Source organism: Alligator sinensis, unplaced genomic scaffold (genome assembly GCF_000455745.1).
Source record: "Alligator sinensis unplaced genomic scaffold, ASM45574v1 scaffold93_2, whole genome shotgun sequence".
In the NCBI taxonomy this organism is placed as follows: domain Eukaryota; kingdom Metazoa; phylum Chordata; order Crocodylia; family Alligatoridae; genus Alligator; species Alligator sinensis.
The window spans coordinates 1735745-1747975 of NW_005841854.1; the positions used below are offsets into that span (position 1 = coordinate 1735745).

At 44.3% G+C, this 12231-nt stretch overlaps 1 protein-coding gene across 1 annotated transcript in view; it reads right to left on the bottom strand.

Moving 5' to 3' along the window:
- LYST (lysosomal trafficking regulator) overlaps positions 1–12231 on the bottom strand; it is a 117644-nt gene that overhangs the window by 84638 nt on the left and 20775 nt on the right. The window contains 2 exon segments of the mRNA XM_014523936.2: positions 1941–4035; positions 8867–8957. Coding sequence (XP_014379422.1) covers positions 1941–4035; positions 8867–8957 — 2186 coding nt within the window.

Sequence of the window (12231 nt, forward strand, 5' to 3'; positions counted from 1 at the left end):
ATAAAGCTTGGCATGAACACAGGGGGGCAGAAGAAATGAAAGAATACACACAGGCAACTGAAAGTATGTACACATGCATATACACATGCACCCCTGCCCCCCACTTCAGTAGCTTTCAGAAAATGTGGGTTTATAACAACTGGGCCCAGGGGCAGATCCTGGCAAAAGTGGCACCCCCTCCCCACCCCAACTTTGACTGTGTGCTGCATGCACTCACTGGCACATCAGCTTAGCATGTGGAAACTCTGCATGTGCAGTAAGTTCTGAGCTCATCAGCTGGTCAGTACAGGACCTGGTTGGAGCCCCTGCTTTCACACGGGTCCTGAGCCTAGGGGTCACCACTACTGCTGCTTGCCCTTTCTAATCCCTTCTGCCACCTCCCACCTCCACCCACACCCAAGCCACTGAATTAACTGAATTCAGTGACCAGAGGGGCAGTGGGGAGAGGGAAGAGAGGTCAAATGATGGTGAAGCTCCAGAGTTGCATGCAAGTAGGGGCTCAATACCACCACTACTTATTCCCTCTTCCCCTGCTGTTGAATATGGGAACGTGGGGGTGGGAGAGTTAAACAGCAGCAGCACTCATCCCCTGGGTTCCAGAGCTGAGAGAGAGCAGGGCCTCTGGACAGACCCCATGCTGACCAGCTGGTGAACTCAGAGCCTGCAGTACACAGAGCCGGAGCTGCACTCATGTACCAGCTAGCTCAGTGCTCACTGGCATCCAGGCCCATATCAAGGCTGGTACTGCCACACCCCCTTCAGCTGTGTGGCTCGTGAGCAGTGAGCTCTTTACCTTGCTGCAATCCTGGATACACTCATGCTTATGTATTCTGGGCACAAGGTTATAAGTGAGGTCCAATGCAAATTTTTCCCTCATTTACCACCATATGAAGGATTTATCTTACAGATCTACAAAGTTAGTTTTTGCATTATTCTGAGTCCCAAGTCGATCATCTATTGATTGTATGTTCTCACTCCACTATCTTACTTTGTACAATGAATTTATGTTGATGGACCACCACAATGCACCTCATGCAGACCAGAAGAACAAGCTGTTTAGGACATTTTAGCATTGTTTTGGCTTTTGTTTTGCATTTAAGTTTGTCCCAGAACATTTAGTACTTTTTTTTAATCTGATATTCACTTCTTGCACTTCCTTAATTTCCCAAAGTCTCTTGCATCATAAATTTAAAATTCCATGAAATGACAGAATGAATGGCTTTTGCCCCTAAACTGTTTCCTCAAGAACTCAAATGTCTGATCAAGATGTAAACCAGAGCCAATAATAATTACAATCTGTCCCCTGACAAATGTGAAGTCTGTTAGAATCCTAGGTAACTAATGACATTCTTAAAGCTCCAGATGGATCAGAGGACATCACCTGCTAGGAATGAAGGATATATCCTAACATGTGCTCTATTTTGTGCACAGAAACTTAATCACAATGATGCTCCATGCAAAAATTAAAGCCAAAACAATGAAGTGACAATTAATTTCTTCCTTTTTTTGGAATTATGAACAATGCCAATTTAAGCATCATTTATCAAAGATGTAATAGGACATTCAGAACAACATAAGCACTGATAGTTCTCTGAAAGCTGTTCCAATACACAAAATAGACTGCCAAGAATTAACAAGCCAAACCCTTCATAAAGTGGCATGTAAACCTATTCAACAAGCACACAACAGATTTAAATTGCATTCTATAGGAATATTTTAACCTCATACATATGATCATCATTCCAGATCAACTGTCTTGATGTTTATGAATCTACTGGCAAATCTATAATTAAATAACTAGATATGTAGCATTCATTTGGTCCCCATCACTTCATGACCGAAGTGCAAGATGCACCTGCTTACATTATATTCAAGTTAATAACTGAACATTTATGTCATGGAAAAAACTCTATCTATTAATAGATACAATATTAACCAACCTGGATTTAAATAATGCAGGCAGTGTCTGTAAATAAATCTGAAGTACTTCCTGAGGCAAACATTGGCTATGGTAGCTGCGTATGTGACTGCATGCTGTAGTTACACCTAGTTGCTGGGTGTGATGGGCTAACTCAACTCCTCTCTGGAGCACTGGGTTATATATATAATTATATAGCTTCCACTGAACCACAGCATTGCCCTTTTGGATTAAATTACAAATGTGGGTCGCTATCTGCACACTGCATAATTTGTCTTCTTCAAAAACAAGATCCTGGTAAGCCTCCAAAGCATCCCATTTCAACAACATATCTTCAGATCCATTAGTAGGTAAGATCCCTTGAAACCTGTAAGAGGAACCTGAAAAACTGGATGCAGGACCTGCATCGGGAGAGTTGCCTTGCATAGTCTCTTCTAATTCGGCAAGTTGGTCACAGTCAATTGTGCAAATATTGCAGGCTGCCTGTACAATTTTTTGAGATACTTCAGCTCCACCCAATTGATCCAATATAAACTTGTTAAGGATGCTCAAAACATATTGTTGAAAGTTTTTTAATACTGGTAATTTGGAAGCATGGAGTAATGGTGTAATCACAGATTTTGGGTCCATACAACAGCATATTCCTACGTTATTCATACCTGACAGTATCTGAACACAGGTACTGCTTAAAGAAACTTGTTGCAGCAAATGCAAGCACTGGTGAGCACAAACGGCAATGCAACAGCACCGTTCAGGATAACAGACTTCTCCATCCATGGTCTCCTCAAAGGGGTTTTTTGAAAACTGGTTTTTAAAAGCAGAAACTGGAAGCCCTGAAAGATCTCTGTGGTGATGCATGAAGTGAGAATACTCACATCGCCTATGCCTCTTTCGTGTACACATTGACTGATGAAGCTGTTCTGATTTCACTTTTTTGACAGTGCTGATTATTTTCATAATGCTATTAATTAGTGCTTTTAGATGCTCTGACGCTTCGTTAATTATTCCCTCCTCCTTTGTGACCAACCATTCCATTTGAAGGACTACCATTTCAAAGAGTTTAAATCCTTGGTGTTGTACAAACTCATGAACCAGATCCATAGCTTGACTAAAGTAGAATGGGTTGGAGGCTGCACTCTGAAGGCAACAGATCAGAATATGCAAAACCCCTTCTAGCAGCTCAGGTAAAATAAGGGCTCTGTGACAATACTTGGAGAATACAAAGTCACCCTGAACCTCCTGTAGTGTTTTCTTTTGCTTTGGAGCAAAAGGATCAGACTGCTTTTCCAAAGCAATTCTGATGTTTAAAGCTGCCCTAAGCAAATCTGTTAGATTTTTTCTCAAGTTGTCAGGCATTGTCTCAGAACAGCTAATATCTAAGGACATAAGATGCAGCACTGTTCTAAACAGCATTCTTTGAACTAATGCCACAGGTTCTTCTGTCCAACCTACAGAAACCACTTCACTTTCTGCAGAACTATTTATATTGCAACAGTCTCCAAAACCTGATAAGAATTCTGTTAATGTAGGTACTACACTCGCTGAAAGGGCAGAACTGTGATTCAAGGTAATATCAAATTTATATACTTTTTCTAACAGTGACAACAAGACATGGCACAAGTCAAATGGAGAATTGTCCATGCTGCCCATAGCAGTAGCTGCAGCTGGCTCACTTAAAATCTCAGGATTTAGTTCGTGTGCTGGAATGTTTTGTCTAGACTTTTCTGAATTCATAGCATCAGGATTAGAATTTGGTACTGCTTCTGCTGATGGCTGATCACACAGACCTGCAAGGAAGTTGTCCCTGGGTGGATACGTTACAAAAGGCTGCAAGAATTGGGACCGCCTGTGTTTTATCATTATGGTAGTCTTGTCATCTGAATTGCCTTCAGAATCTGAAGTAGATAACTGAGATTTTCTTGCATCTCTCACTGAATAACGGTGGGTAGTCTTGCGCTGACGCCTACTTTTTCGAGAGAAGGGATATATTTTTCCAGAAGGCTGAAGAGATGGAGGAGAGTTTCCTTCTAAACTTATTTTTTCCTGAGTGGATTTCAGAGAACCTGAATTTGTCTCTTTGGTCAGGTATACATCAACTGTGAAGGGTAGATTGAAACCTGCTGAAAGACAGGGGAAGGGAAGGGGAAGTTGGGGGGAGAACAAAAAATAAATAAAAATAAAATCAATGTATAAACAAACGTAGAATAAAACTTGCCCTTAATGCTTTATGCTGTAGTCTGAATACAGATATTTTGGAGATACATATTTGTTTAATGTCTCTCAAGGGTCATGATCATGGCGTGATCTAGGATTTTGGAAAGAGATGTGCAGATAGTCTATGTCATGTTATATGTGATAATGTGCCACATATTTCTCCATTTAAACAGAAACTAGAAGCTTTACTAATATGCTATATTACTCAATTTAAGATTGAATAAAAATATGTAAATTTATTGCAACATCCACCAATTTGAGACATTATACACTAAGTTTTAAAAACCACAACAAACAAGGTAAAAATAGTCAAAAGACAGTGTTTCATTAGTCCTGTGGTCATTATAACTAATATACATCTCATTCAGATTAATAACATAAAACCTAGGCTTCTTGAACATCTTTATAATGTCTCCAATACTTCACTGTCAGTCATTTCTATATGTAAATTAATATAACTACACCCGAGTTAAGGTTTCTAACTAGAGCTAAAAACAGTCTGCAGGTCTTTGAAATACAAGAGACATTACCAGGAATGTCTAGCAAAGAGCAAAATTGCAAAAGAAAGGATAGTTTGAATAGGGGAACATCAAGACCATTTGAAAAAGAGAGGGGGGATTAACACCAGTGAAGTGAGGAAAGATTAGTAGCATTCTGGTAGAGTATAAATGAGCCACAAAGTCAACTGACTCCCTCACTCATACCTGGATAGAAATACCACTGCCACTGCCAGGCAGCTGGTTTAAAATTTTTGGTGGAGCAAGAATTAAAGGGAGTTGCAACTGCACCACTACACCTTCCTTACATATGCTTTACTTTTACTTTTTTTCATTCTTTCAGTAAAACTTCATGACAAGTCGTCACAAAATGGTTATTAGCAATGCAGATTTAGGAATCCTATTAACCCATTCACACCAATATGGACAAGCAAGGGTAATGTTTCTGCAGTGATAAAACAATCAAAATCTAAACTTTCACTTTTTTCTTGAATGAAAGCACCACATCTCTTTTCTTCCTTACTAAAGACAAAAACATCCTACATCTGAGGTAGAAGAGGTATCTTTCTCCCTTCAAAATCTGATTCAGAAGACCCCCTCACTTTTAAGCTATGGACAGAAGTTACACATAAACCAGTTTAAGTCATCAGAAAATGGTTTAAACCTGTAACAGAACAGAAGCTCAGTGCAAATACACCAGTTTCAAAATGGCTGAATCTGGTTTAAGATAAACCTAGATAAATCAGTTAAGTATCAGACTCAACTGATTTAGGTCAAACTGGTTTATGAAGTTTCTGTCTTAGACCCTTTCCTGGTTCAAGTTAAAATCAGTCCCCTAGCATCCCAGCATGTTTTCCAACCCTGGGCTGGGCTGTGCTACCTTGCTCCAGCAGAGAAGGTAGGGAGAGGGGGAAGGCAGAGACTGCCCCCGCAAGACAGCTGGGGTCTGGGAGGGGAGTTATACTTCCCTTCCCCCAAATACAGAACTGCCCTGCCCTGCTAGAAGAGCAACTTACTGCTGGCTGCAACTGTGGACTACAAATTTCAGAGGCACCTGGAAGCAGGAAGAGGAAGCGATGAGCAATCCTGTAGAGTCCTACTGCTGCAATTCTGGACTGCAAATTCCAGAGACTTCGTGGGCAGCAGGAAGAGGTAGTGAACACACAGCCCAAGCTGGCTATGTGCCAGAGAGTTGTGCTCTAGCACCCCCAGCTTCTGGACTGAGCTACTGCAGGTATGTGACTACATTTCCTGAATCAAAAGTGAATGTTTGTCCAGTTGTTTCTGAGTTTAATCTCTGTAGCTTGGACTAACCTGCAAAGGCTGAATTGTTTCAGCCTCAGGCTTTTTGGCTGTCTGTTCTTAACCTTACAGGACAAAAACCAAAGTTAGGCTCCTGACGCAATCCACTCAAGACTAATCTGACCAACAAAACCAAAATATTACTTTAGGGGCCCTATACATGTTCAAATTAAAGCTGGATAAAAACCAGCTGTAAAATTGTAACACATTTTCAAACACTACTTTATAGCTGGTTGCATCTTTCTATAGCTTGACAGTCATTTTTATTGTGTGATAACTATTTTGCACATGTGGCTTGTCTAAAAGTATGCATGATTAACCAGTTAATTAAATTGCATAATACATTTAGCCTGTAGCAGGGCCTATGGAACAGATATGCTGAACTCTTCTCTTCTACTGCTCCATCAAGCAGAAGAGTCTTTTCACAAGGAAGTGTTTGAACAAAAGCACATTAAGGGCATCTATACACATGTGAAGGACCTCTGCTCCAACACATGCTAATTAGCACATGTCAGAGCACACAATTAATGCTAATTAGTGTGCTCCAGCAGCCTCCACGTCATGCGTCTTCAGCATCCCTGTGCTTCAAAATGGTGGTGGGGGTGCTGTAACTAAAGCTCATTGGACAAGCTTTAGTTACAGCAACCCCACTGCCATTTTAAAGCACGGGACACTGAATACACATGACATTGTGGGCGTTTTAAATTATAGTGGCTCTCAGAGCTGTTCTAATTAAAGAGCCCTCTCTTCCACCCCAGAGCACATGTATAGACCCCCTAAGTGCTTAGTTCAAGTGCTTGTTCAGAACTCTAGAAAAACACTCTAATCTTAACTGATCTGAGATACCTGGATAAAAATGGCAGTTGCAATGCCCAGTTGATATTGGCCAGAGGGTTTACTTTTATGGGGATTTAGGCAGGGAAGTGGTACTTGAGGGTATGAGGGAATGGAGTTCAAGTTTTGGCATTTTGTTTGGGGAATCTAGTATTTCCTGCGTGTAGGTTGTTTATCCTAACCTAACATACTTTACTAAAAAGGGCATGCAGAACTACCTGAACATAACAGCCATTACCAAACAGATCTCACTGCATCTAGCCATGAAGCCTATTGCAAATACCTTGATTCCTTAATGCAACAGTTCTCAACCTTTTTAGACTCAAGGCACTGCTCGGAAAATGCTGGCTCTTAGCTTTTACTTGTTTCTTGACCACGGAAAAACCATGGAGCAATGCTTGTGTTGCAAAGAATTCAGAAAGACTACAATATCTTGTGAATCATGTGTAGGTGTTTACACATCCACTATTGCATGGTACCCTTAAAAAGGATCTCAACTCATGCTGGGGTGGTATACCACTCTGGTTGAGAATCACTGCCCTAAAGAAATGAGTTAGTCTGTAAGGTGGTCCTTCTTTTCACTACATTAGTAATGCTAGCTAGGTATTCAGATGGGAAACAGTTTTATAGACTGTACATGAAGTTAAAGTTGCAAACTTAAATAAGTGCAACTTTATTTTGAACTGATCTTTGAAAAATCATTAACCTATTATGGGACCATAAGAAAGCACATTTCATACCAAGTTAGGTTAGAAATGCACACAGAGAAAGGAATGTAATTATGCTGAGGCAGCCAACAGAAGTAGTAAAGTTGCATACAAGGATTATCAGATTTTGTCTTTAAATCTTGTAAATCTACATATGGTAACAAGACTTAAGACACAAAGAAGTTTTAATGAAAAGGAATGTGAGAAAAACTGTAAGCAAATTCTCTCCCTCACCCATCTAAATCTTTAGCTTTTCAAATCTATTCTATCCTGTATTAGAGGATGGTTACCTTTCAGGTACTTCTCTGACATGTAAAACTCACTGCCTGAAAATCCTGCATAACATATCGTTTTAAGTTCAGGCGTAGGGGTGCAGGAGGATGATTGGCACCCGTAACTATTCCCAAATCTATTCATTTAAATCTCAGGAATGTAATATTTTGCTTTCTAAACTTGAAAAAAAAAATGCTATCTTGGCCCATTTATATCCATCCAGAATGCAGTTATGAAAATAATCCTGTCTCACTGTTTTAACCATGTCACCTTTTTTCCAGTCACTTCACTGGCTCCTCCACTTTCAAAGCCACTGTCTGCCCAACACTCTCCACCTATCATCTTTAATTCAGTATCAAGACAAGAACTGTTGCTGAGACTTTATGCTTGCTTCCAATCAGACCATGATGCTAACTACTGCCCACTCATTCAATTGTCAGAAGTACCTTCGTGCTTTCCTTCCTTCCACATCCCGCTTTGCAGTTGAAGACCCCTGTAGATATCTGCAAATTTCCTTCAAACACCTCCTTTCCCTGATACTTACAAAAAAAGTGGAACATGAGCAAACTGATTACCAAGACCACTGCCTTTTCTGTAGGCCAATATTAACTGGTCTCCTTATACACACCTATACAGCTCTGGGGAGGGACCATCTTAGCATCATAAGCTCTGGGAAGGAACCCCTCTTTGTTCTGTTTGTACACACCTAGCCCGATGACTATCACTCCTAGGTGCTAAGGGATACAAATACCATAGGTCAGGCATTGGCAACATTTTAGGAGGCAGGGTAGATGTACACCTTTATAGACAAAGTAAGAAAGATACATAGAGAGAGCACTTGAGCTGACTGATTTCAGACTAAGATAGCTAATGTTTTAGGAGCAATGGGCCAAATTAATGCAGCCAAAAGGCAGGCTGTGTTTGCAACTCAGCTTCCACTGATCCCTCTCCACCTCTGCTTCCCCACACCACTGAAGGTCTCCAGCTACGCACAACATTCCAGATTCATGGGCTGAATGAAACTGCTTGGTGGACAGGATTCAGCTCATAAGCCACAGGTTACCAACTCTGACATAGATTAATTTTGTCATGTGCAATTCCATAACAGCATTAAAGCATACCTATTGCTTTTTCTTCTTGGACAGGTATTTTCCATACCAGTGGCAGAAGTGAGAGAAGGAGAGTTAGGAGTTCTTCTCGACATGTCAGCTCCTGTATTTGGAAACAAAGGTTCTTAGTTGGACCCTTTCATCTGACAGACTCCAAATTTTAAAATGTTGTTTAAAAAAAAAAGTTTTAAAGACACCCACTCAAATCCTTTTATCATCCTCCTTTCTACGTCTCTAAAAGCCACACCAGGAAAAAAAAAAAAAAAAAGATGCCAACACTTCTTGTAGAGTACTATAATCTTAGACTGTAGCCAATCAAAAAGCATTGCAAGTATTTAGCATAACTTTGCAACTGCTTCTATAAATATCAAAGTACTCCAAGCCTTTCATACTGAAGGAATTCCTCACCCGAGGGTGAACAAAACTATTTTATTATATATTGAAAGCAAATAGCTTCCGCTGATTTGAAGGGAGAAGGCATTAAACCCAAGGAAAAATTCCCCCTGGTTCCAAAACACAGTACTTCATTGAAATATTCTTTTATCCTTGCCACCTTTCCTAAAATGATGGAGTTGGGTTTTTTAAAATAAAAGTTTGAATTTATTTCAATTTAATTCTTGAACTGAAAAAGTTAATCGGTAATAGTTCGTCATGACACATTAGCCATCTATCAGTAAAGCCAGTAAAAAAAAAAAAAATCCTCTGGAGAGAACTAGAATGTGCAACACAAATGAAAACCTAAACAATATACAGCTTTAATGAAAGTATTTCCATAATCTTCAAAGCCCTATGCAAGCGTATGCTGTCTTTCGCCAGAGTTTTACTAATGTCAATTAAGCACCTGTATTAAATTGAACTAGCAAAATATTTCTTTTGAAATTCTGAAGTTAAACTTTGGATCGGGGTGGGCAAAATACAACCTGCGGGCAGCATCTGGCCTGTGGGACCATTCTATCCGGGCCATGGGGCCCTTAAAAAAAATTTAGAAAATTAAAATGTATCTGTCCTTGGTTCCTGTCAAAGATGACAGGAACCAAGGGTAGTAGGACCCAGGGGAAGCCCTGGAGAATTCCTGCAAGACCAGGGCCCTCCTGGCTCCACCCCCCCAGCCAGAAGCCCCATTAGGGGCTTCTGGCCTGGGACCATGTGGCTGCCCCCAGCGTGGGGAGCTCAGGTAAGGGGGGCTGGGGTGTGGGGAAGGGCAGAGGACTAGCTGGTGCTGAGCATGGGAAAAAGTGGCCCCTCACCCGCCCTGTGGCTGGCACTCCCTGCTACAGCCTCTTGGAGCCTGCGCGGGGCCATCCTGAGCAGGCAAAGGCAGCCCCACGTGGGCTGTGAGTGGCTGCAGTGCGGGACACTGGCCACGGGGCAGGGCCGCTTTTTCCCTGCACTCAGCACCAGCTTGTAACCCGCTGCCAGCCTGGGCCCCACACCAGCTCCGGGCTCACCTGTTGGGGCTGCCCCATGGTGGTAGCAGCTGTGGCCCCCTGGCTTGCCACACCAGGCAGTGTTTGCTGCTGCTGCCCAGCATGCGAGCTCCAGGCAGGCAGCAGCAGCAAACACTGGCCAGCACAGCAGGCCAGGGGGCCGCAGCTGCTGCCGCCATGGCACAGTCCCAATGGGTGAGCACAGAGCGAGCATGAGGGCCAGGTTACAAGTTGGTGCTGAGCATGGGGAAAGCAGCCCCTTGCCTGCTCCATGACCAGCGCCCCGTGCTGCAGCTGCTTGCAGCCCACGTAGGGTTACCTGTGCCTGCTCAGAACAGCCCCATGTGGGCTGCGAGTGGTTGCAGCAGGGAGCGCCAGCCATGGGGTGGGCATGGAGCTGCTTTTTCCCCACTCTCAGTACCAGCTAGTCCCCTGCCTGCCCCATGCCTGTACCGCGGGGCTGGGGGGGCACTGGGAGTGAGCAGGTGTGGAAGTAGGGCCCGCACCCGTGTCCCAGGGCCAGCGCCAGCAGGGCCTAGAGCACGGCAGCAGGGGTACAGGGTCCTGGCCAGCAGAGGCTCTATGGAGACAGGCCAGCTCCCCCCTCTCCCTGCTGGTGCAGCCCAGCCTGGCTCTACAGACCTCTGCCAGCCTGCGCCCCAATCTGGGCCCCACCAGTGCTGGCCCTGGGACATTGGTCCCAAGACATTGGGACATTGGTCCCAAAATGGTGACCGGGGGCGGGGCAACCCATGCAGCCCTCGGCAGTGTGCCACAATTTAGTAAGTGGCCCTCCGCCCGAAATAATTGCCCACCCCTGCTTTGGATGCAGATATCAAACATTCACATTGCCGCATTCTGCCTTTACAGCAGTAAGTGGTAACAGTGCCTTCTGTGGGCAGTAGGGCTGTGCAAAGCTTTGATCACCAATTTGATTTGGAGGAGATTTGGCCTGATTCGGCAGCTAAATCTCGAAATCCAAAATGAATTGGGAGACCCATTAAAAGTTCCGAATTGAATCCAAAGCCTCCGAATTGATTTGGAAAAGATTCGGAGATTCAGATCAGCCGGGGACAGGCAGGCACAGGCAGGCAGGCATAGGTTCTCCGACGGCTCCTCCAGCTGTGTCTTCTTCTCCCTGGACTGGGGGAGCTGCAGGAGAAGCCCCCATGGCTGCTCTCCCCAGCCTAGCCTCCCAGCACCAAAAAAAAGAAGCCCTGCACTCACCAGCTGTAGTAGCAGCGATCAGGGCCTCTGAGGGCCTGTGGCAGAGCCCCCATGCGCAGCACAGGGCAGTGGAGGACAGCCCCCTGCCCTCCTGGCTTGGCACCCACGCGGCAGCTGTCGCATCACATGGGTGCAGGCGTTGCGCGTCGTCTGGGAGCTGGGGCAGATCCACCTATGAGCCAGAGCCCAGCACTGCTCAGCCCCAGTTCCCATGCAGCGTGCAGCATCCTGCTGAGCCACACTGCACCTGTACCATGGGGAAGCTGCTGCGTGGATGCCAGGCAGGGAGGGGGGCAATCCCCACTGCTCCCCACTGCCCTGCGCTGCATGGGGGCTTCTGCCACGAGCCCTCAGAGGCCCCAATCACTGCTGCTACAACCAAGGACCGCATCCAGACGAGGGGCAAGAGGCATGGGCACGTGTCTCAAATCCCTTTGAGACAGGGCAAGAGGCACGTGCGGGGATGAAAAGATGTTCGCAGCGCAGGGAGAAAATGAAACCAGGGGTCTAAAAAACTGAAGTTTATAAAAGCAGAGCAGGGCACGGTCCCAGACCGTGACCTGAGGAAACCAGAGGCTGGGTCCTTCAGGGAGATGCTCTGGCTGCCAGACCGTCTCTGTCGTTGGCCCCTCGCCCTGGTGCTGAAGCAGCATGCTTCAGCAGCAGGGCTCCAGTGCTGGTAAGTAAGGGGTCGGGGGGGGGGCTGGAGGGGGGAAGGGGCTA